Source organism: Daphnia pulex, chromosome 12 (assembly GCF_021134715.1).
Source record: "Daphnia pulex isolate KAP4 chromosome 12, ASM2113471v1".
Lineage (NCBI taxonomy): Eukaryota > Metazoa > Arthropoda > Branchiopoda > Diplostraca > Daphniidae > Daphnia > Daphnia pulex.
This window is the reverse complement of record NC_060028.1, coordinates 8,933,284-8,960,202: the sequence shown is the minus strand read 5'-3', so window position 1 is coordinate 8,960,202 and position 26,919 is coordinate 8,933,284. Positions and strand designations below refer to the sequence as shown.

The window sequence follows — 26,919 nt, the reverse complement described above, 5'->3', positions numbered from 1 at the left end:
GGTTTGGTTGGTCAAATTTTAGTGTACACAAACCCAAATAAAAAACGCAAAAAAAGGAAAGAAATTTTTCATGTTCTCCTCACTATCGTCAGATATTTATGTCGAATCTGCTGGATTTCTCTTGTTGTTGTGTTGTTGTTTCTTGATTCGTCTCTTCGTGTGTGGTGGTTACAAAAAATCCCCACAAAAATTTTTAAAACTTTATTTTCCACTTTAGTTTTTTCTTTTTTTAGGTCTCAATCCGTGGACATGATTTTTCTATTTTTTTTTTCTTTCTTTCCAAATCACTTTTTTACAGTGAACGAAACACAACAACTTTTGGGGGAGAGTGAATCGCTTATTTTTTTTCGTAACATGTTCAAATTTCAGAATTTAACAGCCGCCGAAACAATGTCGAAAATACAGAACGAATCGATAGGATAATAATTAAGAAAAAAAAAATCAAAAGAGTCCGAATGGAAAAAGAAAACATTTTGACCGGGGGGATGTTGATGGATGTTGCCAGTTGGTAATTGTTGGTAATTTCAAATAATAATAATTTCAAAAAAAAAAAAATGCAGTCAGATATGGTTTTTTTTTTCTTCAATATTTAAAATTTTTTCTTCTCTTTTTTTAATTTTCAACTGATTTCTTCACTTTCTTATAGTTGAGAGACACAGAGACAGATAGTTTTGGAGTAAGGAGGAAAGTTTGAGGGGGAGGGAGGGGCTGATGATCTTCTCGGGCCGGTGTTATTACATTGACTGAATTACGAGAGAGAGAGAGAGTTGCGGATGTTTTAAAAAAACAAACAGCTCTGGAGAGTGAGATGGTGTGTGTTATTATCATTTAAATTGTGGCAAGTTTATTCGGTTGGTGGGAGAGGATCTGCAATAAATGTAATTTTTAATTTTCTTTTTCTTCATCCCAGAAAAACAAACTCAAATTTTTTAACTTTGAAATCATTTACTAGTGGCGACGGCGATTCCGAAAGGAGGAAAGTTTTGACGATAACAGGCCAAATAATCAAGTAAAAAAAAAATGAAAAAGAAACTCGTAAGATTCTTTTAAATGCCAACAAGAATCCAAAATAGTTTTTTTTTGTGTGTTTATGTGTTTGTGTGTAACGCCCGGTCTAATAACCCAAACTGACCGGACATTATAAGACAATAGAAGTTGATTGAGTTTAATCAACAATTTTGAAGCTTTTCTTTTCTGCGTCATTCAGAGACACGAAAAATTCTTAAAAACAGTAACCGGAGCACAACAACATCCTTCACTCGGGGGGGTTATTATATCAAAACCAAAACTTGCAAATGAACTCCCCGTCGTGAAAGTGAAGGTGGCATCCTTCGTTAACAAATTTTTCCATTCATATAAATGTGTGTTTTATTTTATTTTTTGCAGCTAAACAACATGTGAGATAGAGAGAGAACAAGAAAAGTTTCGAAACATTTCCGAAAAAGGTCGAAAATTTTGGTAATAGATTTTCAATTTTTTTTTTTGAATTTTCAAAAATCTTTTTGGCTGAAACCTTTTTCTTATCAAAAATTTTGAAATAAACGCACACATGTTGATTTCACAGCAGCAGAGGCCAGTGAATTTTTGTCACTCTGAACGACGTTGTCACCGAAATCAGAAAAGAAAAAAATGTTCTTTCAACCAAGAACATAGATAGATAGTTAATTCCGCGTCATATACAAAAATGTTATCATCAATTTTTTAAAAAGAGCTTTTTGATTTTCTAATTTTGAAAACATCAAATTCCGAAACGATGTCCGAAAATCGCGAGCTCAACTTTTATTTTAGTTGTTTGAAAAAAAAAAATCAACAAAATGTTTTTTTTTTTCTTTTGCGCGCACACTAGGAAAGAGGCACTTGGCAAGCCGAAAGAGAGATCCCTCTGGGAACACGAAAAATATTTTAAAGAATCATTCTAAACCAAAAAAAAGGGGGTTTTTAAACTTTTGTTTTATAACACTCGCACACACAGCACGCAACATGACTCCCGCTCCTAAATTTCGCCCGTTATTTCTTGAAAAACATTTAAGGTGTGTGTGTTCTCCTGGATAATTTTACAAAATAATAGCAATAATAGTAAAAATCTAAATATTTCCTTTTAAAAAAATGGGATCGTCGAAAGGAAGAACATATTTCCCTCAGGATCAATGTTTCTTGGGGGGTAAATCTAAGGCCAATTAATATCCGAAAATTTCGAAATATTCCAGTCATCTTTGACCGCAATCCAATAAAAGTTGGGTTTGAAAAAAAAAATTCATAATTTTGTTTTTTTTTTTGCTGACGGAAGGCCCAAACAAGAAAAGATCCAGAGAGTGGAGAGATTAAATCAAATCCGTTGAGAACACTTGAGGGTAATTGAGGGTTGGGGTGTGGTTAGGGAGGTACGAAAAAGAAAAAAAAAAGTCAAAGTTCCTTTTCAATTTGATGAAAGGTGAGTCTTTGACAATGTGTCAAACAATTTTTGGTTTTGTTTGTTTTTTTTTTCTTAATGGTGGTTGGTGGTTTTTTTTTTCCTTTTCCTTTCCTATCGATATTCCCTTGAAATCAAAACAAATTTTGTGGATTTGGGGGGTTTTTTGCTGGTTTTTGTTGTTGTTTTCTGGTGGACCGGGCTATGGAACTGCATGGGTTGTTTATAGAATAATATGGAAGTCAAAGCAAAGAGTTGAAGAAGAGAAAGAAGTTGAAGAAGAAGTAAGGTGTCAAATCAACAACAAAAACAAAAACCAGAAGAAAAATAAGCAGATTGATAGAGATAGAAAGTGAGAAAACACGAAAAATCCACTACAATTAGAATACAGACGGAGAGACGGGCGCCGAGTCGTTTCCGATGGCGTTCGAAGAAAAACATGAAGGGGGTTTGTTTACTGTAGAGATAGAGCACAGACCAAAGGGGGAATTAAAAAGCACGGTAAGAATTAAACACCAAAAGTAATCGATCGTCTTTTTTGATTCAGACAATTCAATTACATCCTATTATTACTTGATGACGTGAAGAAACCCTGTGGGTGTGATTTCAACAGTCTACGGCAAAACATCTATGACAGATACTAAAATTAGCTGTAGAATGAAAAATAAAAAAAAAGTTATTCCAAGTCGGGAAAATGTTTAAAAAAAGAACTGGTAAATAGAGAGAGACTGGGAAAAAATGCGCTCACTTAACGGGGTGTTTTTATTTTATGTGGGATTTGCTGAACTACTTTTATTTTTTTTTTTGTGGTTGTTGTTGTGTGGGTTTTTAAAATGTGGATTTGATTACTCAAAGTCTCCTAAAATCTAAGACAAGTCTGTATAAGTAAAGATGGGGGGATACCTAATATGGACGACCAATAAAGCTAAGAATTCGGTTATTTTCCTACATTTACAAGAGACCAGAGGGACCGAGAATCGGGAGAGCGTGAATGATTTCACTTGACAACGACTGATTTTTTTGCTGTTTGTTTGTTTGAGGGGGGAGATTGATTTGAATTTTAACTTTTTTTTTTGTTTGTTTATGGGTTTTTGTTACATGATTGTGTTGAATCACCAGACGACAACAGGATATTTACGTTAAAAAACTTAAAAAAACAAAAACAATGATGATCAACTTTAACTTGATGGAAAAAAAAAACAGGTGTTGGTATCCGCTTGCCGGGCGGTCGAGTCTCAGCCCGGAAAGGGAGCGGTTGTGTTTTGTTTTCTAGTTGTTTTCACCACCGAAAGCGACAATAAAATAAAAAGAGGAAAAAGTTGAGCAACTGAAAAAGAGGGGGGGGGGGATTATTTTACTGCACGATGAGGAAATGAAAAAAAAAAGTTTAAGGGGGAAAAAGGAAGCAACTCAAAAGAACATTGAATTACAAAAAGAATTAGAAAATGCTATTAAAAAATAGGTTGAAAGTGTGTTTGTTTTGGGGGGGATTGATTCATCATCGGGGGGGTTTATTAGTCGGGTAGGACGGGTTTGCACGCCCTTAAAGTCGCCCGCTAAAACTTTAAAACAGATGTTTCATCTTTTTGTCACAAAATAAAAAAATCAGGGAATTTTGTTCAACTTCGTACCAGCGACGAAATGATTATTGAACTGTTGTCTGTTTGAAAGAGGACATGTAAATGAGACTGGAAAATGTTGTATGGATCTGAAAACAGTAACGTAAAACATAGCGGAACTTCCGGAGTGGATCGACGGACATTCCGCACAATTTTATTACATTTTTCCGGGCAAAGTCTCTCTCTTTACTTATCTTTTTTTCTTTTTGGCAGAATTATTTATTAAAAAAAAAAAAGTTTGTGTGTTGTTTTTATTTTCTTGTTGTCAAAGTTCGGGGCGTTGACGCCTCCTCGGTCGTATTAGAGGCGCAAAATCAACTTTTTTTTTAATAAAAAGGATTTTGATTATATCCATATCGGTTTGTAAGTCATCAAGAGTCACCAAAAACTCTGTTGGTTATTTTCCATTCAGGGAGAGAAGGAGTGGGGAGGGAAAGAAAACAAAATTTGACCAATAACCTAGAAAATTCCGTGTTTTTTTTTGTATGTTTGTTAATTTTTTTGGAAAATAAAAAAGCCGCGCGGTTGGCTCCTACACCATGGCCTGGCTCTGACACGCTCAATGTGATCAAATACAAACATTTCCTTTTTTAATTGACATTGGGAGAAAAAAAATATAAGAAGGGCAAGTTCCAGAAAAACGGAAAAACATTACTCAAATACGCACGCAGACACGCACACACACACACACACACGGGGCTGATACAACACGACACACATATGATGGCCAGAAATTTCGAAATCAAATTGAATTCGACCAGGCGCAAATCGGTCTGTCTGCGCTATTTTTGTGTGTGTGGTGTTTCTTAATATTTTTTGTCTTATGATCTCTTTTTAAATCTAACATTTCATTGAAACAAAAAAGAAACCGGTTACGCAGAGAATGAGTATGTCTTCTCATGTGCCAATTTCTTTTTCTTTTTGAGGGGAAAAAAAGGAGGATTCGATCCTAACTCGTTTTCAATTTGTTTTTCCCTCCTGTTTAAGAAAAAAAAAGCGACAATAAGCGGGGGGAACCAATGAGAGAACAAATTCCTAATTCAAGAGAAATAAAACAAAAACACATCGAGACATTGAAAAAAAAAAAGCGCACGCTACTACAAGGAAATGATTATTTTTTGTTTTTACACACCGGGGGGTTTTACAAAGTAGATTCAAATTTGCCGCCTTTGAAAATGTTCATTCGCCGTGAAGAAAAAGAAATTTTTGTTTTAGAGTGACGCTGTTTATTCGTCACTTTTTTCCCTTTTTGTAACTGCCTCGTTAAAAAAACACATACAAAAAAAGAAAATTTCCGGACCAATCGTCTAGGCGTTCTGAACGCTGACGACCGGCGTGAAATTAAGAAATGAACACGTCAAAAGAGTTGACACAAAAAAACATTCGCGCAACATCCGCATTTATACGACGACGACCATCACACACGCATACCGGTTAGCTAATTTCTCCAATTTTGTTTTATTTTAAGAATTGAAAACCAATTAAATAAAAAATCCTCCCTCCCTTAACCCCCCTCCCTTTCTTCCGTTTTGATTCTACAAAATTTTGAATTAAAATTTGTTTTCGAAAATACGAGCCAAACTTCTGCCCATTGGATTGATTTAATTTTGTTTTTTTTTAACCATCACCTTGGCAAATATCAGAATCAATCCGAAATGTAATTTGTCATAATTTATAATAAAAATAGAATTTCCCAAAAAATGTGATTACCACGAGACAATAATTTTGAAAGTTCTGATATCGAATTTGTATAGGCCATAGCAATTTTTTTTAAATTTGATTTTAAAGTTTTCGAAATAATTTTTCGTTTTAAACGGGTTAGAATTTCCCTCTTTTTAAAAAATTCAATAAGACAAATTCCATTCCATGACCGATATTTGAATATCACAGTACCAAACCGCTATGCTGCAGCGCTATCCCCAACCTTTGTTTCAACGCCTAATGACGACCAATTTCTTGAACGAATCTCAAAATAAATTAAGTTAAAAGCAAATTTCTAATTGAAAAAAAAAATTGAAAATAAAAATTTGTTGCTATGCCGTTCTAATAAATGAACCCCGAAAGGTCTCCAAAATTTGGCAAACGAGAAAAGGGACGAAGAAACGAAAGAAGAAAATAATGACGAGATTAGAGTGCCGTGATGCACTTTTGTGTGGCAAATTTCCTTTTTTTGTTTTGAAACACGCAAGACAGGCAAAATGTTTTTGATAGTATTTTTTGTCTTTCATCCAAAAAATGTCTCGAATAACAATAGCGAAGAGAATAAATGTGAACACACGTCGCTGGTTGATTGAAATTGTTATTTCTCGCTACGAAATTTCGATCAAAAAATCCCCCAACCCCCTTGATACAAAAGAGCCAAAAATTGTCTGACACTGTGTGATGTCGGACGAGGACGGGCAGAAGTATCTGTGATGGATTTTCCATGTCGATCGAATAAAATTTTCCTCCCACCCCGAAATTTTCAAATTTTGCGCGCTCACACAATAATAATAGGGAGCCAAATTTTGAAAACGTAAAAAAAAAGAGAAAATACAAAATAGCTTTTCTACTTTCTTATAAATCACTTAATGGCGGGCTACATCAAAAGGCAATTAAAAACCCATTTCCATCATCGTTGAATTGATCAAAACTTTATCTATCAAATTCCAATGTGTAGACTAAAAAATAAAGAAAAAAAAAGAGATCGCAAATTGGCTAGCACTTTGAAAATCAGCGGGACCAATTATTCTCGTCAGGAGAGGCTCGTCAGTAAATACAAATTTGCCGAAATATTTTCTACACACATACGCGCAAAGAGGAAAAGGGGGGCGGGGAGAGAGAGAGGCTTTCTGGCTCGTTTTGAACGATTTTTTTTTGTTTTGAACGAATGATTTTTTTTTATCGCTTCAAATCGGCTTGCGGTTCCATAAATTTTTTTGTAATCAATAAATGGGAGAGGGGGAGGGGAGAGAGAAACCGGGAAATTCAAATTTCGCACAAAGAGAAGACGAAAAAGGCCGTGACTTTTGATTTGACAATGAATGGATGGTCGCAACATGAATCGATATTTTTTCCCCTCCATATATCGAAAAAATTATGAATTTTGTTTAGTAATTTAAAAAAAAAATGAAAACAAAATCATTTAACCAGTGAAAAATACAATGATTTTGTTTTGGATAAAGTGAAAATAAAAGAGAGAACCGCTAGGCAGCAAGTAGCTCAAAACGTTTGGACGTGAGACACACGAAATGTTTTTTAAATGTCCAAAAAAGGCCTAAATGGAGTAACTCCTCGATAAATCCCAAAAATTTTTTCAAAGGGGGGATATAATATTTCAGAGGGGGGGGAGAGAAAGTGGGTGGGTGGGAGGGCAACCAGAAAAAACCATCTGGTTCAATCGTTTCTTCTCAACATCTTTTGAGCACTCTCAACGAGTCAACGTTGAAATAATCCTTGGCGGGAAATTACAACGTTCATACACGAAAAAAAAAATGATCTAAATCAACACAATCACACTAAACATTCACGCAGTTATACCGACAAACACGCTGACACTGAATAAACACGGGGGGACATTGTTGTTGTGAAAGAAAAAACATAATAATAACACTGCGGGTAGTATCATGGTATTCAAAAGAAAAACTAATTATTAGCTAAAAGAGAATTCAACGAAGTAGAGAAAGAAAGAAAAAAAAAGAAATTGGTTGGACCACACCTGCGTCAGGTGGAGAACGGTGCATTTTGGTTTCCGATCTTGGATCCAGCGGCTGGAGGGGGGGAGCGGTTGGGTTCTTTTTTCTTCCAATAAGATTTTTTTTCAAAAAACCTTTTCATTGGAAAAGAAAAAAAAAATTCATCTGTTGTGTTTTAAGCTGATTTGCGGATGCTTTTTTTCCTTTGGATGGGAGTCTTGATGATGGATGTGTCAAACACGCACTCACGCACACACACTTACACACTCGAAATTTAAAAAAAAAAGAAACGCACACGACGGCACACGAGCCCTTTGATGTCTTTGAAAACAATTTCGTTTTGTTTTTTTGTATATCTTTTCAATTTTTGAGCTAACCGCTTTTCCGATGAAAACCGGGGGGAGAGAAAAGAAGACGCACTGCTGCTCGATTGGATCGAATTTCCCGCCAGAAAGAAGAAAACACACACACAAAACGATTGCCATAAAAAAGTTTTGTTTTCCCTTTTTCTTTTTCGCAATTTTTTTAAAATAAGCCTAAACATGTTTTTTTTAAATTATCACAGCCACAAACGTGTTGTCGGTGTTTATTTTTTGAGTTATCAATTTTTTTTCCGTTTTGGGGGTTTCTTTTTCGTTAAATCTGGGTTTTTTCCTGAAAGAGCTTTTTTTTTTGAAATAGTTTCACCTAAAAGTTTTTCACCGGGGCTGTTTTTTTGAAATCCAGAAAATTTGAAATTTTTAGAATTTTTTGGGTATTTTGTTTTCTTGATTCTTGTCCAATGGCGGGCTTGTTTTTTAAATGTCTGCTGACATTGAGTGTTGTGCGGAAGTGACGACGAGTCTTCCGGATTTTCTCTTGACGGCACCTGTTCTTCCAGTTAAAAATGGGGTGGGGGGGATATTTTTCATCAAATCGAATTTGATTGGGGGGGGGGGGAACAATTTTTGTTTTATGGACTTTTGTGTACGAGTTTTCCCAAAGCTCTTTTACAAAAAGCTTTTCACATTTCTTTTATCCAATTGATCAAAATAGAAATTTCGAGAACCACATTTCGTAATTTTTTGTTTGTAACGCCAAAATTTTGTTTGTTTTTTCTTTAAATCCAAAAAAGGGAGTTTGCATCACAGTCCGTTGCGTGGATCAAACAATTTGAGGGAGGGGCTTGGCCGAAATTAGAATTTTTGTTTTTTTGAGGGAGGAGTTTATCATTCCGAAATGGATTCGATCCTCTCGCGTCAAGTTTCTCTTGAAGAGAAAACCGTTGGCGAGTCGGTCAAAACAAGTTGGGGACGAAAATGCCAAACACTTTTGTGGGGGGGGCGAGAACCAGGCACAACAACTTGGTTGAAGATTTTCTTTTCTTTTTTCTTGGATTTCTTCCATCCAAAAGAAGAAAAACAAAAAGATTGGAGGGCAAGGTATGCAAATTTCTGTGATTTTTAAATCTTTTCTTATCACCGGGCAAGAAATTTTGAAACAAAAAAATAATTTTTTGTTTTGGGGGGGTTGAACAATTTTCGATGCGTCAATTGAAATTCGGTTTTCTCTGGGTTTCAGAAGAAAAGAAAAATGGACAGTTTCTTTTCTTCTCCTGTTTGTTTTTTGGCTCGGTTACCAAAAAATTTGTTTGAAAAAAAAAAGTTGAAGCTCTTGAAGAGAAATTGTCATCTGGGCGTCGTGCGGACGACGAGTGGGTGTGGCTTGTAGCCATTTTTGTTTTTGTTTTGTAGTTAGCGGTGCGCGGAGGATTGCTACGATTGAGAAAATATTTTTGCTTGGGTGTCGTTTGATTGAGAGGGCACAAGTAGTGTTGAGAGATTGCCATAAAATGTGTTGTTGTTTTAGACCAGGTGAGTGGACAGGTGTTTGGAGAGGTAATCGGCACGGGCAAATGTCTTGCCGCAGGCGTCGCATCGGTACGGCCGCTCGCCCGTGTGGATTCTCAAGTGGCGGTTCATGTCGCTCTTGCCGCCGAACGCTCGGCCGCAGAATTCGCACTCGAACGGACGCTCACCCGTGTGTTTCCGGATGTGCAGCTTCAAATTCTCCTTGGCCCGGAAGCCCTTGCCGCAAAACGGGCACAAATGGGGCCGCCCGGGGTCGTATTCGGGAGGTGGGCCCGTGATTCCGCCCGGAACACCACCACCACCGGCGCCGCCAGTCGTGGCCGAATTGACCAACGACGGACGGCTGGTGGAGGCAACGGCAGCGGCAGCCGCTGCAGCCGCCGCCGCCGAGCTGAAATCGCGGATCAGATTGTGAAGGAATGGACCCGGTCCGGCGGAAGAGGCCGCAGCCGCTGTCGGCGGAGTAGCTCTCCTTCCGGATCCCGAGCCTTTGTTGCTCGTTTCTCCATCATCTGAACCTTCCCTATCGGACTGACCTTCTTCCGACTGGCCGGGGGCGTGACCTGATGGATCCGATCCTCCAGATTGTTGCGGTTGAAGTCGCTCCAGTCCCGGAGGCGGTGGCATGGCGGCAGCGACAGCAGCCGCTGCAGCTCCTCCGGCTCCGCGGGCAGCCAGAAAATTGGCCGCCATCAGGGCCGCCTGATGCTGGGCCACTTGGTGTTGCCTCTGCAGTTGAAGGGCTCCTTGAAGGAATGACGAGGCCGGACTTCCGCCCGGACTGGCCGCCGAAAACTTGGCGTGTTGCAGTAAGAGTTGTCGATTTTGTTGTTGTTGCTGTTGTTGAGACAGGTGGTGGTGGTGGTGGTGGTGGTGGAGATGGCCGTGGTGCGGATGATGACCGGATGAGGCCGAAGCGGATCGTCCAGCAGCAGAACCGAATTGGTGTTGCTGTTGTTGCTGGGCAGCCTCTTCCTGGCTCATGAGACGGCCGTCATTGGTCGTCTCGTCGTCCATCATCTGATCCTGTTCGTCGCCGGAAGAGACGATTTCAACTTCCGATTTAATCCGAGCCGTTCCCAATCGCTGGTCGCCGGGACTTGAAGATCGTCGGCCTTCGGGAGTATTGGACGTGGTGTTGCCTCCGGCTCCATGGAGACGGGCTCTGGCTTCTGATTGGCTTCCGGATGCGGATGAACCCGAGAGCATTTCACGGCGGCTGTGGTGATGTTGAGACCTGCCCAGCATTTCCAGGACGCTGCGTTCTTCCATCATGCCAACGCCCATGAATCCAGCCAGAGACGCTGGAGGCGTCATAGATCCGCCTCCTCCGCCGGGTGCCCCAGGCATCGTGATGGCTCGGACGTTGCCGGGATAAACGTGGAGTCGCTCCACAGCGTGATTGAGCCGATGTTTCTTGAACGATTTGAGATACTTGAATTGCATTCCGCAGATTTCGCAGCGGAAGGGCTTCTCGCCGGGCAGACGGGCCGTGTGATTTTGCTCCTTGTGTTTGGTGAAGGCCGACAGGTACTTGTAGCACTGGCCGCACTGCTCGCACTTGTAGGGTTTCTCCCGCGAGCCCAGCGTGAAACCGACGCCGACGTGAGATTCAATCAGCGAGATGGACGTCGGAAACGGGAAACCGGAAGCCGCCACGGCTCGCGTCGAGGTGGAAGATGACGACGGAGAGTCTCGACAGACGCCCACGTCGCTGGCCGTGCTGCTGGCCCCGCTCCTATGCGATCCGGCACCGCCGGGCTCGTCTCTATCCTCCGCAGCCGCTTGTTGTTGTTGTTGTTGTTGCCTTTGTAATTGCGATGATGAGGAAGATGGTCCTGGCCGGGGCGCATTGTGACCCGACCGACTAGCTGCACCAGAGGCGTTACTACTGTTACTATTCCGGTAATGGGATGGATTCATTCCGGCAAAGGGCATTCCCAGGGGCATTCCGGCGAAGCGCATGCCAAAGTCGAACTGAGGGACGACCATGGGCAAAATGGACGAGAGGAAATTAGACGAAGATGAGGTTTCATTCGCTCCTGATCCACTTGCTCCTCCGGCGCCTGAACGGCTGACTACCACCGAGACCTCATCTCGGAAATCGCTTCCGCCTTTCTGCCCTCTTCCACCTGCGCCACTACCGGTGGCCGACGACGAGTGGTGAGCCGATCCTTCGACTGCGGCGGCTCCTTCCGGGAAAGACAAGAACCTCTTGGGTCGAGCCGCAGGGTGATGGATGGATCCGCTTCCGGCGGCGGCGGCGGCGCTAATGCTCCGATGGTTTCCAGGATCGCCACTAGTCGGTGCCTTGTGGCTGTGATGACTTTTGCGTCCGCCACCTCCGTCTCTGTGCCTCATCCTCAATCCGCTAGAGGTTCCTCCTCCGCTGCCGGAGAAGTTGAGATACTCGCCCTCTTCAATCACCACCTCGGCCGTCGGCATCTGGCCGTCAGAAAACTGGAAAAATTATTTAAAAAAGAAATCATTAAAATCAATTCCAATTCCAAATTTTCAACTTGATAAAAACACAAAAGGAAAATTCTGTCTGGCTGGCTACCGAAATTGAAAACTCTGCGGATCACTCGGAACATGCAACGCGTTTGTTTGACAGTCAGAATCTAACTGGATCGACGTCGAGTGAGAAATGAGGAAAGTCAATGAAAACAATAGACGGTTCAATAACACGGGAATAAAATAAAGGTAGGTCCTTAATCAACATCGGTGGTGGTGGTGGTCTACTCTCCCCTATGCCATTGTTTCCTATTGAGCAGGTACCGAAACCGCAACGCAACCGCATCCAGTGTGTCTCTCACCTGATGGTTGGCGGACAACTGACCAACTCAGACGAGGAAAACCCCAAAGGAAAACAAAAATTGTGTCTTTCTTTCTCTACAGACAATTGCGGCCGTACGGGAGTCTTGCGGGGGATGAGGGTATGGAATATTGACGGAGAGGTAGGTCGCGGTTCGTATCGACCGCACACAATTGACCATTCCACCAACAGGAGAGTGGAAATATCGGCCGATTAGCGATGCACGACGGCGGGCCGTCTGGTTGCTGCTCCCCCGGTCGGTTGTCAACCACAAATCATGATTTAATAATTGCACATCTCACGTGACGATGCCACGACCGTATAGATGGCTCAACTATTTCGGCCTAGACTACTACTAGCTCCGTTGCCCAAAAAGTTGAATTCGATTTTCTTGTATATAACTCAAAAGTCAATTTCAATTTTTAAAAATTTTGGTCTTTGAAAAATTCACAAACGGTACCGGAATAAAAGAAACAAGTGGCACATCAATTCCGGTCAATGTCGATCGCCAGACAAATAAGAACAACTGGATGTTTGTGGACGACTTGGAGTCTTCCGGCAGATGGCGGATGCCGTCGCATGATTGCGCCAAATTGAGAATTTAATGTCTAGCTCCTAGTAGATCACGTGAACGACATGTAGGCCGGACGAGATACACAGACACAACAACACAGACAAGTTATCCGTTTTGGTTGGTTTTTTGGGGGAAAAAAGTGTCGACGAGACGCTGGAAATCTGCGCGTCTTTTGACGTCGTCCCGTGCGATTGGCAACGACCTACTACTCATCCGCCACCTACCTCTGCCGTGCCTCTGGCTCCATCTCTCCCCCTTCCAACCCCTTTTTTGGCGTGAGTAGAGTGAACGTCCCCTCCCCAGTTGCAACCACTCCCCGTTTTTGGCTATTCATTCAATCAACCCCCCCGGTCGTGTGTCCGTGTGCAGCATACGGAGTAGTAGTGGTAGATCCTCCTCCTCCTCTTCTTCCGTTCGCTCTTGCACGCTCCTCCTCCTCCCCATACTCTCGAAAACTCTTACGCGCCAAAAAACAAAAGAACCTCATTCCGTATGTGCGTCTCTCTCTCTCACTTTTGCAATATTCATCCGGAAACTCTGTCCCCCACCCGTCGTCGGTGGGGTGGGGTGGGGTGGTGTGTTCTCTCGGCCAAAAGATCAGATTTCGTCTCGTTCGTCCGTCATCAAAAGATTCTCGCATTAAAAAGGGATATTAGGATAGTCCTAAGATCCTCTTTGTCGAGCGTCACGCGGGAGAAAAAAAAAAAGATGAACGCCATTGGCGTCTTCTTTCGTTTGTTCTGTCGGGCGTAGGCGGAACAAACGCGACTGCGCGCCAACTTCCGCATTTCCCCCCCCCCCCCATCCAGTCGCAGAAAATAGATTTCATTTCCGACCGACCCCAGCGAATGATAATCTCCGCGCAAATCGGAAATTCAACAAATAAAAAGAAGCTGAAATCGATGCAACTCGTTATTTAGACCGTCGTGTAATTACATCCCCCCCTCCCTCCCGCTCACGAAAAATGAAAGCTGCTGTCTTTCAAGACCGGCAGCTAGTACATATCATTAATATAAATCCCCCCACCCAACTGCGCCCTTTTTTTGTGTTTTTTCCCGCTCCAGTTGAAAGTCTGTCGTGAATGTGACGCGATGGGTCGGAAATGTTTGCCGTCCACCAAACATTCGGAAACTCTCAACTTTCATCTTTTTCCACCCCTCTTTTCATTCCGCACATTTCCGCATGAGCGAATTACTTTTTTCTTCTTCTTCCATCGAGGACTTGATTATTGGCATCGATAATAAACAAACAGACACACAGTTTTCCCCTAGAGGTGTACAACATCCGCACAATGATGACGACGTTACTTCATTAAAAATCGGTGGTAGCCAAAAGAGAAATGAGAAAAACGCGCTCAATTATTTGAATTCTCAGTGGGAGAGGAAACATTTCCGGTCAAATCCACCCACCCCAACATCGAAAAAAGATTTTCGCAGACGACAGCGGATGGTATTGATCTCTGTGATGTATCCATTGCCCGGAATAAAAAAGACAGTGGCATTTCTTCCTTATTATTTATAGCTGTGCCATGTCTGGTGACGTCATTCCTGCTGGGCCTAAACGACCTCCACATACAGTCACAGACTGAAAAAAGAGCCTCAAGGTTCTTGTTCGGCCTACCTACCAGTCATATAAAAATATCGTGACCGTGTATCCGTGCGTGTAAAGAAAAAAAGAGAGAAACAAGATTACAACAGAGAAGAGAGGCTATATATATACACATATAGGCTAAATAAACGTCTGTGCAACGTCCGTCCGTTCGTTCGTGTGTATATAAAATAAAATCTCTTGGAAGAAGAAGAAGAAGGTCGGCCTTGATGTCGACATATAAATAGGCCCGAGTGTAGAAGTACCGGGCAGCAGCTCACACCGGATGGGGGCCGTCATCCCCTCGAGGGGCGTTGAATAAGAGAAAGCATCACAGCAGCGTCTAGCTGCTTCAAAAAAGTCTCAAATTCTCTTCCCAGAAACACGACAAAAAAATGCAACCGCCGGTGTGTGTGTCTGTCGTGAGACACAATAAAAAAAAAAGGGTTACACATTTAAACTTTTTTTTTCTGGGTAGAGGGGGGGTTATTTCCGCGAGTTGAAAGATTGGTTGTGTAACGGTCAAGCTTGGAACTCTCATTTTCTAACTTGTTTTAAAAAAATTTTCAACCCCTTCTTTCCTTTCACTGGTGAATCCACACAAATCCTTCCTCCCCTTTCAATCCGCGCCCTTTTTAAAATTATTCGAAATTCTATTTTTTTTTATTAGAAAAGGGGTCGTTTTTTATAATATAAAAAAAAACTAAGAAGAATTTGAATATCTGAAGAAGAAAAAAAAACAAAAGAAAAGGGGGGGATTTGAGAACCTAATGTCGGAGGGTCCAGCAAAAAAATATACATAAGCTTCTACTAGTAGTAGTGCTGCTGCTGCTAGTATTACGATTATAATACCAAGGCCCCGCATAATCTGCTGGAGAGAAAAAAAAGGGTTGAAAATAAATATAATATAAAAGGGCGCGCGATTGGTTGCCTTGCGCCCGTTTCGTATTCGGACCAGCAGAATGTTGTTATCCGACCTCTTCCACCGATTCGAAACAAAAAAGAAAAATCGACAAAAATTCTTAGCCCCTGGTTTTGGTTTTTTTTTCTCCTTCTCCAACCGAACACACACGAAAGAGAATAACACAGACAAGACAGTCAAGGTATCAGTTTGCTGCATCAATCGGAATGATGGATCAGACGACGACGAAAAAAAACTTGTTTCTTTTCTTAATGGCAAAACTGGTCAGCTAAGAAACGAAACGAGAGAGAAAAAATCAATGTCGACTGGCATCTACCAAATAAAGGACTATGCCGTTTATTCGTTCACAGTCGAGTTTTTTTCATGGCCGCCGCCGCTGTCTGTTCGGGACCCGAAGACCTTGAAAATCCCGCATAGACCTGCACACACACACACACAAAGTTTCTTCACAGTCCTCTGTCCTATGCAAGATGGCGTAGTATTATTATCCGAGGCTACGCAACATTTCAAAGATTTTTTTTTTTTCAGTCGCCCAGCAGAAAAAATAATACAGAATAATTTTTCTTCTCGGAGAATGTATTATTTTGTTATTGAATGATCCAACAAATTCTATCAAATACTGAGGGGCCAATTGATGGGAGAGAGATCAAAATGTGTATAGTTTCAAAATTTAAAATAAGAGCTAGAATAACAATTTTTCGTTTCTTCTTATTTAGACTACAATTATAGTTAATAGCGTGTGGTTTATTTTTATTTCCCCTCCAAAGTCGTCGTGGATGGGCTCCCCCCTTGTCGGACGTACAACGTATCTTTCCTTCATTTAATTTATGCAGATTTTTACTTCATCGTGAGGGGGGAGAGTTCTGACCCCTTTTTTTTATTTTCTATGTGAACCCGTCGATATCACCCCAGTTGTGTCAATCCGAAACTCGATTCAATTTAAAACTACTACATCGTTTCGCTCTATCACAGTTGTGTGCAGATTCAGACTGGACTTTGATTTTTCAAGATAACACACACACACATTTCCCTTTTCAAATAAAATATGTTGACCGTCGTGTCGTCGTGTCGCTCTACTTTTTCATTTAAGAAATGGGGTGACTGTCGGAGAAAGTGACGCCATAACAGCTGGGCAATATACGCTTGGAAGGAAACGTCAGTAACTCTTTTTTCTCTCTCTCTCCTTAACATTTTTCTATGGTTTCCCAACGCAATTTTCAATTTAAAACTTGTCACTGGGAGAGAGGACTAGCCAAAGATTAAAATAAAAAATATTCTAATTAAAATCTTCTCTAGCTCTACATGTGGGCCGCACTTCCGCCGTAATCAACTGGAAATCCATTGCTGGCTGCTGGCCCCCCCTGTCAACCGACCGCTTTTGACAGAGAATGTCAGCTGGCCTATTAAGAAACTTTATGCACACAAGTGGGAAGTGGGGAGAGAGAGAGAGAACGTAAACGAACCAACACGCACTCACTTGGGAAGGAGGAGGGGGGGGGACCCTGATGACGGACGTTTCAATTCCTCTTTTGTTCTTAACGATTCGTACAGAAGCTGACTAAAACAAAAGGGGTTCCAACCGGCCATACTTCTCTCTCTTATATACTTGACTGTGTGTGTGTGTGCATAGGGGCTGCTGCTGCTGCTGCTCTATAGGCTTCTCTCTCCCAAAACTACTCCGCCAATTCCATAAGCCCACCCTTGGAGACCCTGGGCGGGGATTTTTATTCCCGACTCTCGTTTGTTCCTCGATACCCTCCACGACGACTCTCAGGGACACACACACACACACACAGCTGTGTGACGATTTAATCAACTAGAATCGATGACACTTCTGGCAGTGCATTTGAATATAAAAAAAGGAGGGGGGAAAGGACCCCACACTCATCAAATGCGGGACAGAACATTTTTTGGGGGGGTAAATAAAAACCGTTGAATTTTAACAAAAAATTCTGTGAGAAAATTATTAGGAACTTTTCAAGTTTTTAGTTATTTTTTTTAGATTGGCGGATGTTGGAGTCGTTCAGCCTTGGGCAAATGAGTTTTCTCGTGAGCTTTGAGAATAGTCGATCGTGAAAATGTTTTGCCGCAGAGTTGGCAAGGAAACGGACGCTCGCCCGTATGGACTCGGCAATGATCCTTCATGTGGTGGCGCAATTTGAAAGCCTTTCCGCAATAGTCGCAGCGGAACGGACGGTGTTGCTGCGGCTGCTGCTCAGACTGGGCTGCTGCCTCCTGGGCCATGAACGGAGGCTGAAGGAGGACAGACGAGGAGCTAACAACAACGCTGGTAGGAGCGGCTAAGGAATAAGACGACGACGAAGACAATCCGGGCAAATGGAGTAGACTAGAATTGGATGTCATTTCGGAAGGATGATGATGAGATGGGCAGCAACGGTCAATGCCCGTCATTGAAGCGATGGCCGCCGCGTTAAACATTCCAGCCACCAAATTGTGACTTTGATTGTTGTTGTTGTTGTTTCGATGTTCTACGACTACGCTATTATTATTATTATTATTAATTCGTTGCAACTGTTGGAAATGATCGTCGCTGTGGTGGCGATGGCGTCCAGTGACGTCAACGTCAGCGACGACGTGATGGGGATCCAGCGACGGATGAAACAAGATGCCGGAAGCGGCGGCAGCGATGGCGGCTGCAGCAGCCGAGAAACCGGGCGGCATCAGGGCGGCCGACAAGTGACGCTGTCGCTTCATTCCACCTCGCGACGACATGGGCAACAAAGGAGGACCTCGCGGTGGAGGTTCCGATCCCGCCGGAATTGTCACAACGACGTCCGGTGAATGCTGAGCATTGGCGGCAGAGCTTAGAGTAGTAGTAACCGATATCAAACTATTGTTGTCGGCCGATTCAATCACCACCAGCTCCTCTTCTTCTTCTTCCATCGTTGCTTCCGGCGTCCGTTTGGCACCAGCGGCCTGCAAACAGAACAGAGAAGAGGAAAAAACAAAAAAAAGACCCCGCACACAAAAACAAATAGAACCATATCAACTTCTTGTTCCAATTATTTTTACCAATTAAACAAAATTAAAAAAATTAATTCCCCCCCGCCATGTTCAAATTAAGAAATTTTCTTTTAAATTAATAAAAAACCGAAAACAAACAAACAAGAAGTTGACGTTCATATTGTGTCTCAGGTCTTTTTTTTTTTCTTTTCAATCTCTCAGTTCTATTTGCATCCAACGGAATCATATCTTTTTCAACCAAATATAAAATAAAAGAGAGCCTAACGTGTCGGCGCGCAGTTTGACATTCAAAAAATTTTTGGTCATCGCGCCAAAATCACGGACGAAATTTCGGACGAAATTTTTTTTGCAGTTGACAAATGTTTTGTCTCTCACAAAAAACAAACGGGCGCTCACACACAAACAATAATAATAAAAAAAAGGAAATATTATAATAAAAAAAGACCCAAACGAAGGTCAACTTCTGGCTTTCCAAGGTCTCTCTCTCCACTTTTTTTACCCAAAACATTTTGACCCCAAAAATGGTGGCCAAAAAACTCGTCCGGCGAGTTTTTTCGCTCTCCTTGAGAGACAAATTCGAGAACCTTTTTTTGTTTCCCCCCCGAAAAAAAACAGAAAAGAAAATAGAAGAAGAAGAAGAAAATGTTGGGCTCCTACCTGATCGGCGTCGGAACTGTTGGAAGAAAAAGAGCCTGGAGAACGGAGTGAATCTACTCCGGCCGTACTGGCTCCTGCTGAGCCGGAAGCTTCTGGTCGATTGACAGCCGAGTCGTTCCAATTTCCCGTTTCCTTTTTCATCAGCGACTAGCGAAAATTGACGACATCAAAAAGGTGCAAAATAATCAAAGCACGAGAGATGCAAATCATTTCTTACCATTGGAAGATGCTGAGGTGAACCGATGGCGGAAGGCGGATGATTGTTGGATCCGGAAGTATTTCGTCTCCTACTACTACCCTGTCGGCGGAGATAGGTCGCCTCCTCCTCCGTCTTAGTTTCATCCATATCTTCATCACCGTCCACCTCTTCGCCGCTCTCGTCGCTCTCCTCTTCCATCATCCAGTGACGGAAGCGTTGATGCGGATGTGCCGGACCACCGGATGTTGCTGCGTTGGAAGTGGCAGTGGCAGCAGCCGCTGGAGGACCAGAAGGAAGTGGAGACGCAGGAGATAACGAAGACGACGGAAGAAGCGGAGGTGAATGTGGAGCCATCCTGCGGAGATCTTGAGCCGTGCCGGAATCCTGGGCCATCGAGTCCATCAAAATGGTGGATCCCTCAAGCCCTCCGGCAACGTTGTGGTGTTCATTCCGAGTCGATTCGCTTTTAAAGCGATGGTTGTGATCACCGTCGTCCGGATCACGGTCGCAATTGCGATTCTCCATGCCTCCGGAAGCGTTGCTGTTCCTGTCGCCGGAAGCCACTGGATCGTTGCGATGAGCTTCCTGCGGCTTCTGGTGTTGGTGGTGGTGGTGATTGTGTTGTTGTTGATGGTTAGACGAGGGTTTGAGCTGCCTCCGGGGCGGATGCTGAAGTTCGTTCGGAGGCTTCCAGTCGCCTGGGATTTGATGGTGTAGGTGGTTTGTCTGCTGCGGTGGGTTATTGTTGTTCCGCCGGGAATTGTGAGTGGCTGTTGAACGCCGATGATCCAATAATCCGGCGGAAGCGGCAGTGTTGGAAGAGAGATCTTGGATGACTTCCGGATGGATGAGATCCAGCGGAACTACAGAGTCAGAGCCACGTCGTTGGTAATGGCCACTACTGCCTTGTTGTTTCTGTTTTTGTTGTTGTACTAGTCGGTGATGATTGGCCATGGTCGAGTCGACGTCCAGCCCTGCAGATCGTCCGGAAGCCTTGAGCTGCTGCTGCGGATTCAATTGGAGATTGGGATGGAGCAGAGATCGACGATAAGGATTGCTGAGGTTGTGGAGGTGATGCCGCCTCCGCTGGCGCCGCTGGATCCTTCCGACCGTCAGAGATGACAGACCCGACGTCAGGGCGTTCCGTTCGATCACGATGGGATTGGGGTTGGTTGCATCTTCCAGCTCCTGATCAAACATGTCCACCACCTCATCTTCCTCCTCCTCATCGTCCTCTTCATCTTCTTCATCATCTTCTTCATCTTCCTCCTCTTCTTCCTCGACTTCCGCTTTCGCCTTGGGCGCCGCCGTGGCCGTCGTGGTCACATCGGCCAATCCTTTGACTCTCAGATTTTCGGCCGTCTTGAGCAAAGTGGCCAGCTGTCCGTACTCGACCGAGACCTCGCCCTTGTACATGAACTGGAGCAGCGACTCGAGTTCCGTGAATTTCGTGTCTTTCAGGATGACGATGGGGTGGCGCTGGTCAGAGTGGGAGACGAACAGCGTCCGGAAGAAACTCGAACAGGCCGACAGGACCATCTTGTGAGCTCGTAGAGAACGGCCCTCGGCCGCCAACGTCACGTCCACCAGCGACTCGTCGCGAAGTAGCTGGGCAAACACGCCCAGCACGTGACTACCGTGATTGGTCCATCTTAGACAATAATGATCTTGTTGTTGTTGTTGTTCAGGTTTCTGGCCAGCAGCAGCAGCAGGTAGAGGCGGACTGGGCGTCAATTTCCTGTCCAGGTCCACCATGCCGTCGTCCTCGTCCGACTCTTCCGACGTGTGGATGACATTTGTACGACTGGGAGTGACAACCACTTCGGGACGTGGCAATGCGGAACAAGATTCCGTTTCTACTACTGGAAGCGGTGCCGGGCGGATCCGGTCGTCTTGTTCATTCTCTTCTTCTTCTTCTTCATCCTCATCTTCCTCTTCTTCCATCGACGCTTTCCGTAGTGGCTGGTGCTCGGCTTTCCATCGTCTTCCGCCGTGTTTGCCATTGGCTCTCCTTCCCGGACTGGTAGTGGTGTTGGTTGTTGTTGTTGCTACTGCGGTGGCGCTAGACGTTGTACTGCTACTGCTACCTGTACTTTCAGTCGTTTCGCTACTTGGGCTGCTGCTGTTACTCCGGATGTTGTTGTCCTCGTTGTTGTTGGCGGCTAACGTTGGCTGCGGCGGCGGCGGAGGAGCTGGAGCATCGCTGCCTCCATCGTGATGTGTTGTTTCGCCACCAACACCATCAGGACCTCCTCCATCCCCACTTGGAGGTCCTCCTGTGCCGGGTCCAGGCTGTGCGGCCGCCTCATTCGGGCTGCCCATGCTGTTCCAGCCCTCGCCCAAGTCTATTTAAGAAAAGAAGAAGAAATTTTTGTTCAGTTTCATTCAGATTATTGTGATTTTTGGATCAATGACAACAACAACACTGTGCCAAACCTCTGCAACAATAATAAGACCGAGCGGCCGGCTGTCTGGCACGGCCAATGATACCGAAAAAAATCATAATAAATGCCAGTGTGTGGCTCGTGAGTCATCCCCCCCCCCCACCATCGATACTGTTTTTTCGTACTACCACATAGACACATTGGAAATTGAAATAGGAAACGGTTCGAATGCCCCGAGGGGTTCCCAACCACAGTCAAGACGAGAAAAGAGAAATAAAATGTCAATTTTCTAGTGTCGCAATAATAATAAATAGACCTGGAAAGACATGGAAAGAGCAGGAAGAAGTTGACGGCCTTGATGTTGTCGCATTCCGGCAACGTTGCATTTCGCTATTGCCCCCGTTTCCTTCTTCTTTTATAATTCTTTCGACCAATGTCAACGTGTGCAGCAGCAGCAGAGCCGGTCATCCGTGTGTGCGTGTGCGTCTGACTAATACTACATCCAGCACACGCAGCTGCAAACTGGATCCTCCTCCCCTTCCATCTTCTTCTTCTCCATCCGATGCTAATCGATCAATACGGCGAAAACTCTGCGATCCCGGGCAAAATCCGCGGGGCACACACACACACATCCATGTCGTTCGTCCATCCATCCGTCCGTCTCCCCTCGCCAATTAAATTCTCCCCTCCTTTGCCCAAAAAACCGGAGCAGCAGTGTATAAAAAGGAGCTCGGGTGATGTTGGTGGGGTTGGGGGGGAATTGCACACACACAGATCCAGAAAGGAGGGAGCCATTTTGCACCCTCCCCAAAATGGCCGACTTTTCTTCGGGGTTTTTTTTTATTTTTATTATTTTTCCGAAACATCAAAAAATTTCGGGAACCGGTTTGACTCGTTCCCATCCAAGGGTCTCATCTGTCCTTGCGTTATTTTGGAAAAAAATGGCGAGCTCCACCCAAAAAAGGCCTAGAGGGTCGTGTGTGTCTGGAAGTTTTTAAATAAAAAGTTAATTCGCCCAGACGAAATTGAAATTCATGATAGAATCAACGACATAAGGCGAGTGGGAGGCAAAAACACTTTGAACTCGTAGGATGATTAAGAACGGACGTTCAGAGTGTGTGTGACGGGGCCGTTAATGATTCGTGGCCCTTCTCCCCTCTAAAATCATATTAACAAGAACAATAATAATAATACAGTCGTCGCAGCAGGACAAGCGGGAGTAGCTTTTCATAATGAGGACTGTCAGTTGGACGACACCTTTACCCGATAAGTCTACTTACGAATCCTCCCCACTCTGATTGATCCTCTAGTTTTTAACTGGAAATGTTCAACTTTAAATGCACTTGCGATGGGTTGTTGTTGGATCGATAACGAGACTTTTCGGACGTTCCGTGTTTGTCCAATTCAAATTTTTCCCCTTTTGTTTTGATATAGCCTAACATTTTATAGAGATAATAATAATATTATAGAGAGAGAGAATGGGGAGGGTAATTGTCGACGACATCACGCGATGCGAAAATGTTTAGACAACTGTCAGCGAGCACTTTTGGCTCGATATTTGACGGGTCGTCGACAAACATTCACCTACATTGCCTTAGACCTACTATTACTAAATTCCAAAATAAAATAATTTGAAAACTCACGTTGACGCTGTCCCAGTAGTTGTTTGGCGGGAGTTGTTTTTGCACTTGGTTAAAATATTCACAACACCAACAAATTTTTAACTGCGCGGCTCTTTTGTGTGTCTGTCTCTCTATTTTTGGCGGGTAAAAATTACAAATTCAAAAAACTAAATGAAATTTTCTATTTTTTTTTCACTTTTGTGTTTTTTTTCACGTTAGGCCGGCGGCTGTTTTGTGGCAGGCTGAGCTGCTGCGGCAGCGGCCGTCTGCTGCAGCCACATGAGACACCGCCTAGTCGGGGCCGTGGTGCGCGCCATTCTGCGGGCCCAAAATGGCGGAAATTCGCAGTCACGGGAAAAGTGAGGGGGGGGGGGGGAGAGGACTCTCCTCTTTGCCGAAGGGGAGGAGGGGAGGCCAAAAAGTAGGAGCAAGCGCGAACGAGTCCCGGAGACGACAAAAAAAAAAATTCGTGAAAAAGATCGGGAGAAAAAAATAAAATTTTTTTTTTATTCTGGCCAGAAAAAATATATATCTAAAGGGAGTTCGCTTTTTTATATATATGTGTGTGTGCCCTTCGTGCGTGTTGTGCTCGCCAAAGCTGTACTCACGCGACGGGTGGTGGATGGGGGGAGTTGGCCTCCTCACTCCTTTTTTAGGAGGCAAGTCACACACAGCTCCTCGGCGGTCCCAACTCGGTTTTTCGTACACAACTGGCAACCAGTTTTTCTAGTTTTGCCCCCCCTCCTTCTTCTCAAATGAATGTGCCCATTGGTGTGTGGTTATAACCTTCAAATTATTATTATTTAGATAGATGTATTAAATTTATTTTGGCTGACTTTTAATCGAAAAACTTTTGTCGTTCAAATTTGAAAAAATATAAAAATATTTTTTAAAACTAAAAAACCGGTTCACTTTTACTTTTAGACTAAGAAAAGCTTTCAACATTTTTCCGAGACGTTATCAATTTCGAAATGGATGGTAAAACGCGTGTCAAACAAAGATGGCGGGATGACAACAAAAATAAACGAGGCCCACAAAATAAAAGAGGGGCGCCATGTGACACACACAAATTAAAAAAGATTTTCTTACCGTGTTACATTCGACACGAGAGCGGGAGGAGCCAGATTGGCGGATTTTGGCCGAACGTTCGTCGTCTTCGTTTGGTGTTTTCCGGGTTTTTCTTCGTTTCTTCTTCACGAAAAAAACGGCAGCCACAAACCAACAAAAATTTCGTGATTTCGTGTGTCACTCGTTTTTGAATTTAACGTCAATTGCAGACGGAGTTTTTCCAAACAAAAATCTCAAATTTTCCCGATGGACAACATTTGACGGGCCTAGTGGCGCCACCGCCGCAGCCGGGAATTCTCTTGGCTGTTGTTTCTTCCTCCCGACCGACCCATGTGTGTCGATTCTTTGAAACAGACACACACACTCACACACACACACACACTAGCCGATAATAAAATTGGCAGACATTTGCCTTTCGAGAAAACGGAAATTTTTGCACACGAATCCTTGAGAATCACTCGACACAATCACACACACATCCACACCACACACACACACACACCGGTCAAATGTGGTTAGACACAATATTTTTTCCTTCCAACTTTTTCTCACATGGCCGACAAAAATCTTTTGGCAAATTTTCTGTGTGTGTGACGTCCTTGACAACACGAGAGTCTTCACAATCTCAAAAAATGTCGTGTGTGTGTGTGGTGAGTGGAAATTAATAATAATTAAAAAAGTTATTTTTTTGTTGTTTAACGTCGTGTGTGTGATGACACGACTTTTCTTTCTATCTTGGTTTAATTTCGTTCACTCGGCTCCCACACACAACGTGTCTCACCTCACGGGCTGAGCTATTCGTTGAGACTGACGAGGCCGGACCGAGACCCAGTCGACAAAAAGGCGTGCGGACGGAGGCTCTACCATGGCGGGAGAGGCTCTGGCGAAACCTCACCCACCCACCACCACCTTCTTTTTCTTCCTCCTCCTCCTCTAAAATTTTTTTTCTTTTTTTGGCAGTAGCTTTGCTTACTCTACCCCCTTCGCAAGGGGGTGGCGTGGTTAGGCCAATCCGCCAGGTGGCAGCACTGGTTGTACATAGAAAAAAGAATTGGGAGGGGAAAAGTGGGAGGAGTCTGCGATCGTTCTCGTTATTTTCCTCTCCTCCCGACTCAGTTTCTCTCAACCCTTTTGCAGGTCAAACGGGTGGTGGGAGGCCGCAATAGAGACGCAATCATTTTTTTTTGAAAAAATAATAATCACGAAAAAGACCTAATCTTTTTCACGTTTCTCTCCCGTTGTTTCGCCCATCGGCCGATGTGTAGGCCCAGCAACCGACTTTATGTTGGTTGCATGGCGCGAATCAAAGGAAAATAAAAATGGCGGAATATCATTTTTCAAAAAAGAAAATCAAATAGAATGCGCCGTTGGGTCGGATTCGGGTTGGAAACCGCTCGTCGTCGGGATTGGGTTCACGCGGAATGTCAAGTTCTCTTTTTTTTTATTTCTTCACTGTCTGTGTGTGTACGTGTGTGTGTGTGTGTTGGTAGGCCGATTGTTTATCTCGTGGTCTGATTATATATTCGACCATTTTTCAATTATTTCATCCAACCAATCAATCGCTTTCTTTCTTTTGGCGCCAAAAATAATTTTTTTAAAAATTATAAAATGTTTTTTAAATTATGTTTTCCTTTTTTATTTGAAATAAAATTTAAAAAGAAAAAAAGGAAAATTGCCTTGGAAACACGACGAGCGACCGGACTCTTTCGTCGGCTCAGACGACCGGGGCACAGCCAAGTCAAGAAGTGGTGTGTGGACGGCGGGATAGAGACGTGAGTGAGCGTGAGTGTGTTGCCAAGGGAGGCGAAATAGAGACCGGGGAAGATAAAATAAAATAAAATAATAAAAAAAGAAATAGGCACGAAACGCGTTTTTCTCTCTTCCATTTAAAAAAAAAAATGAAAATTCCGAAAATAAAATTCAAAAATTTCACGATGGTCCCAAAAATAATCAGCTGACATCGAAGGTGTCGCAGAGTACAAATAAATAAATACCGAGAAATTCAAATAGCCCAGGAAGGCCAGCAGCTATAAGCAGGGCCCCGCCCATGTCCACAGAAAAACTCCCGAACAAGAAAACCGGTCGATCGTCGTACAAACGAACGAACGAGTGGTGGGGGGCTATATAGTAATGTGTGTATAATGACGCTAAACAAGTATCGTCCATGTCAACTGATGGAAAAAAGAGAATTCCCAAAAAACCCAGGAAGAAAGAAATGTATATTAAGGAAACAATAAAATACATTGAGGGCTGCTGCTGCTGTATACATCTCCCTATATCTTTCAGTCACGAACTTATGTGTGTCGGTATATATATATATTTCCTTTCAGAAATTTTCTCCCGTTCGCCAAAAAATAAATAATTATAAAAAAAAAGGCCATTGCCGGTATCATATAACCATTGGCCCGGCTCACAGTTCTCTCTCGGGAGAGATGAAAAAATTCTATCGGGACCCGTTGGGTTTTATGTTTGACCTTGAAAAAAATTTTTTTCGTGTAAGCCGCGAGAAAATAAAAAAAACAGGCGGGATATAATACATCAAGGCCTAGAAAC

At 43.3% G+C, this 26,919-nt stretch overlaps 1 protein-coding gene across 2 annotated transcripts; it reads right to left on the bottom strand.

Moving 5' to 3' along the window:
• Positions 1-785: 785 nt before the first annotated feature.
• On the bottom strand, positions 786-25,198 carry LOC124209562. 2 transcript variants are annotated; one of them, XM_046607606.1, is made up of 4 exons: positions 24,388-25,198; positions 19,311-21,637; positions 19,094-19,240; positions 786-12,013 (listed from the first exon to the last, which is right to left on the bottom strand). In XM_046607606.1, the coding sequence occupies exons 2-4, from the start codon at positions 21,612-21,614 to the stop codon at positions 9,548-9,550; spliced, it is 4,917 nt and encodes a 1,638-aa protein (XP_046463562.1). In that variant the 5' UTR covers positions 21,615-21,637; positions 24,388-25,198; the 3' UTR covers positions 786-9,547. The 2 variants fall into 2 exon arrangements, with proteins under 2 accessions (XP_046463562.1, XP_046463563.1); XM_046607607.1 differs by lacking the exon at positions 24,388-25,198 and adding an exon at positions 23,320-23,624.
• Between the last annotated feature and the right edge of the window lie 1,721 nt (positions 25,199-26,919).

What these genes read in the sequence shown, in the direction of transcription:
- LOC124209562 (XM_046607606.1), bottom strand. Translation starts at nt 21,614, where the DNA reads ATGGGCAGCCCGAATGAGGCGGCCGCACAGCCTGGACCCGGCACAGGA. An exon ending in CACCTCAGCATCTTCCAATG is followed by an intron (nt 19,241 to 19,310) that starts GTAAGAAATGAT and finishes AATTTTCGCTAG; the next exon opens with TCGCTGATGAAAAAGGAAAC. An exon ending in ACAGTTCCGACGCCGATCAG is followed by an intron (nt 12,014 to 19,093) that starts GTAGGAGCCCAA and finishes TAATTTTTCCAG; the next exon opens with TTTTCTGACGGCCAGATGCC.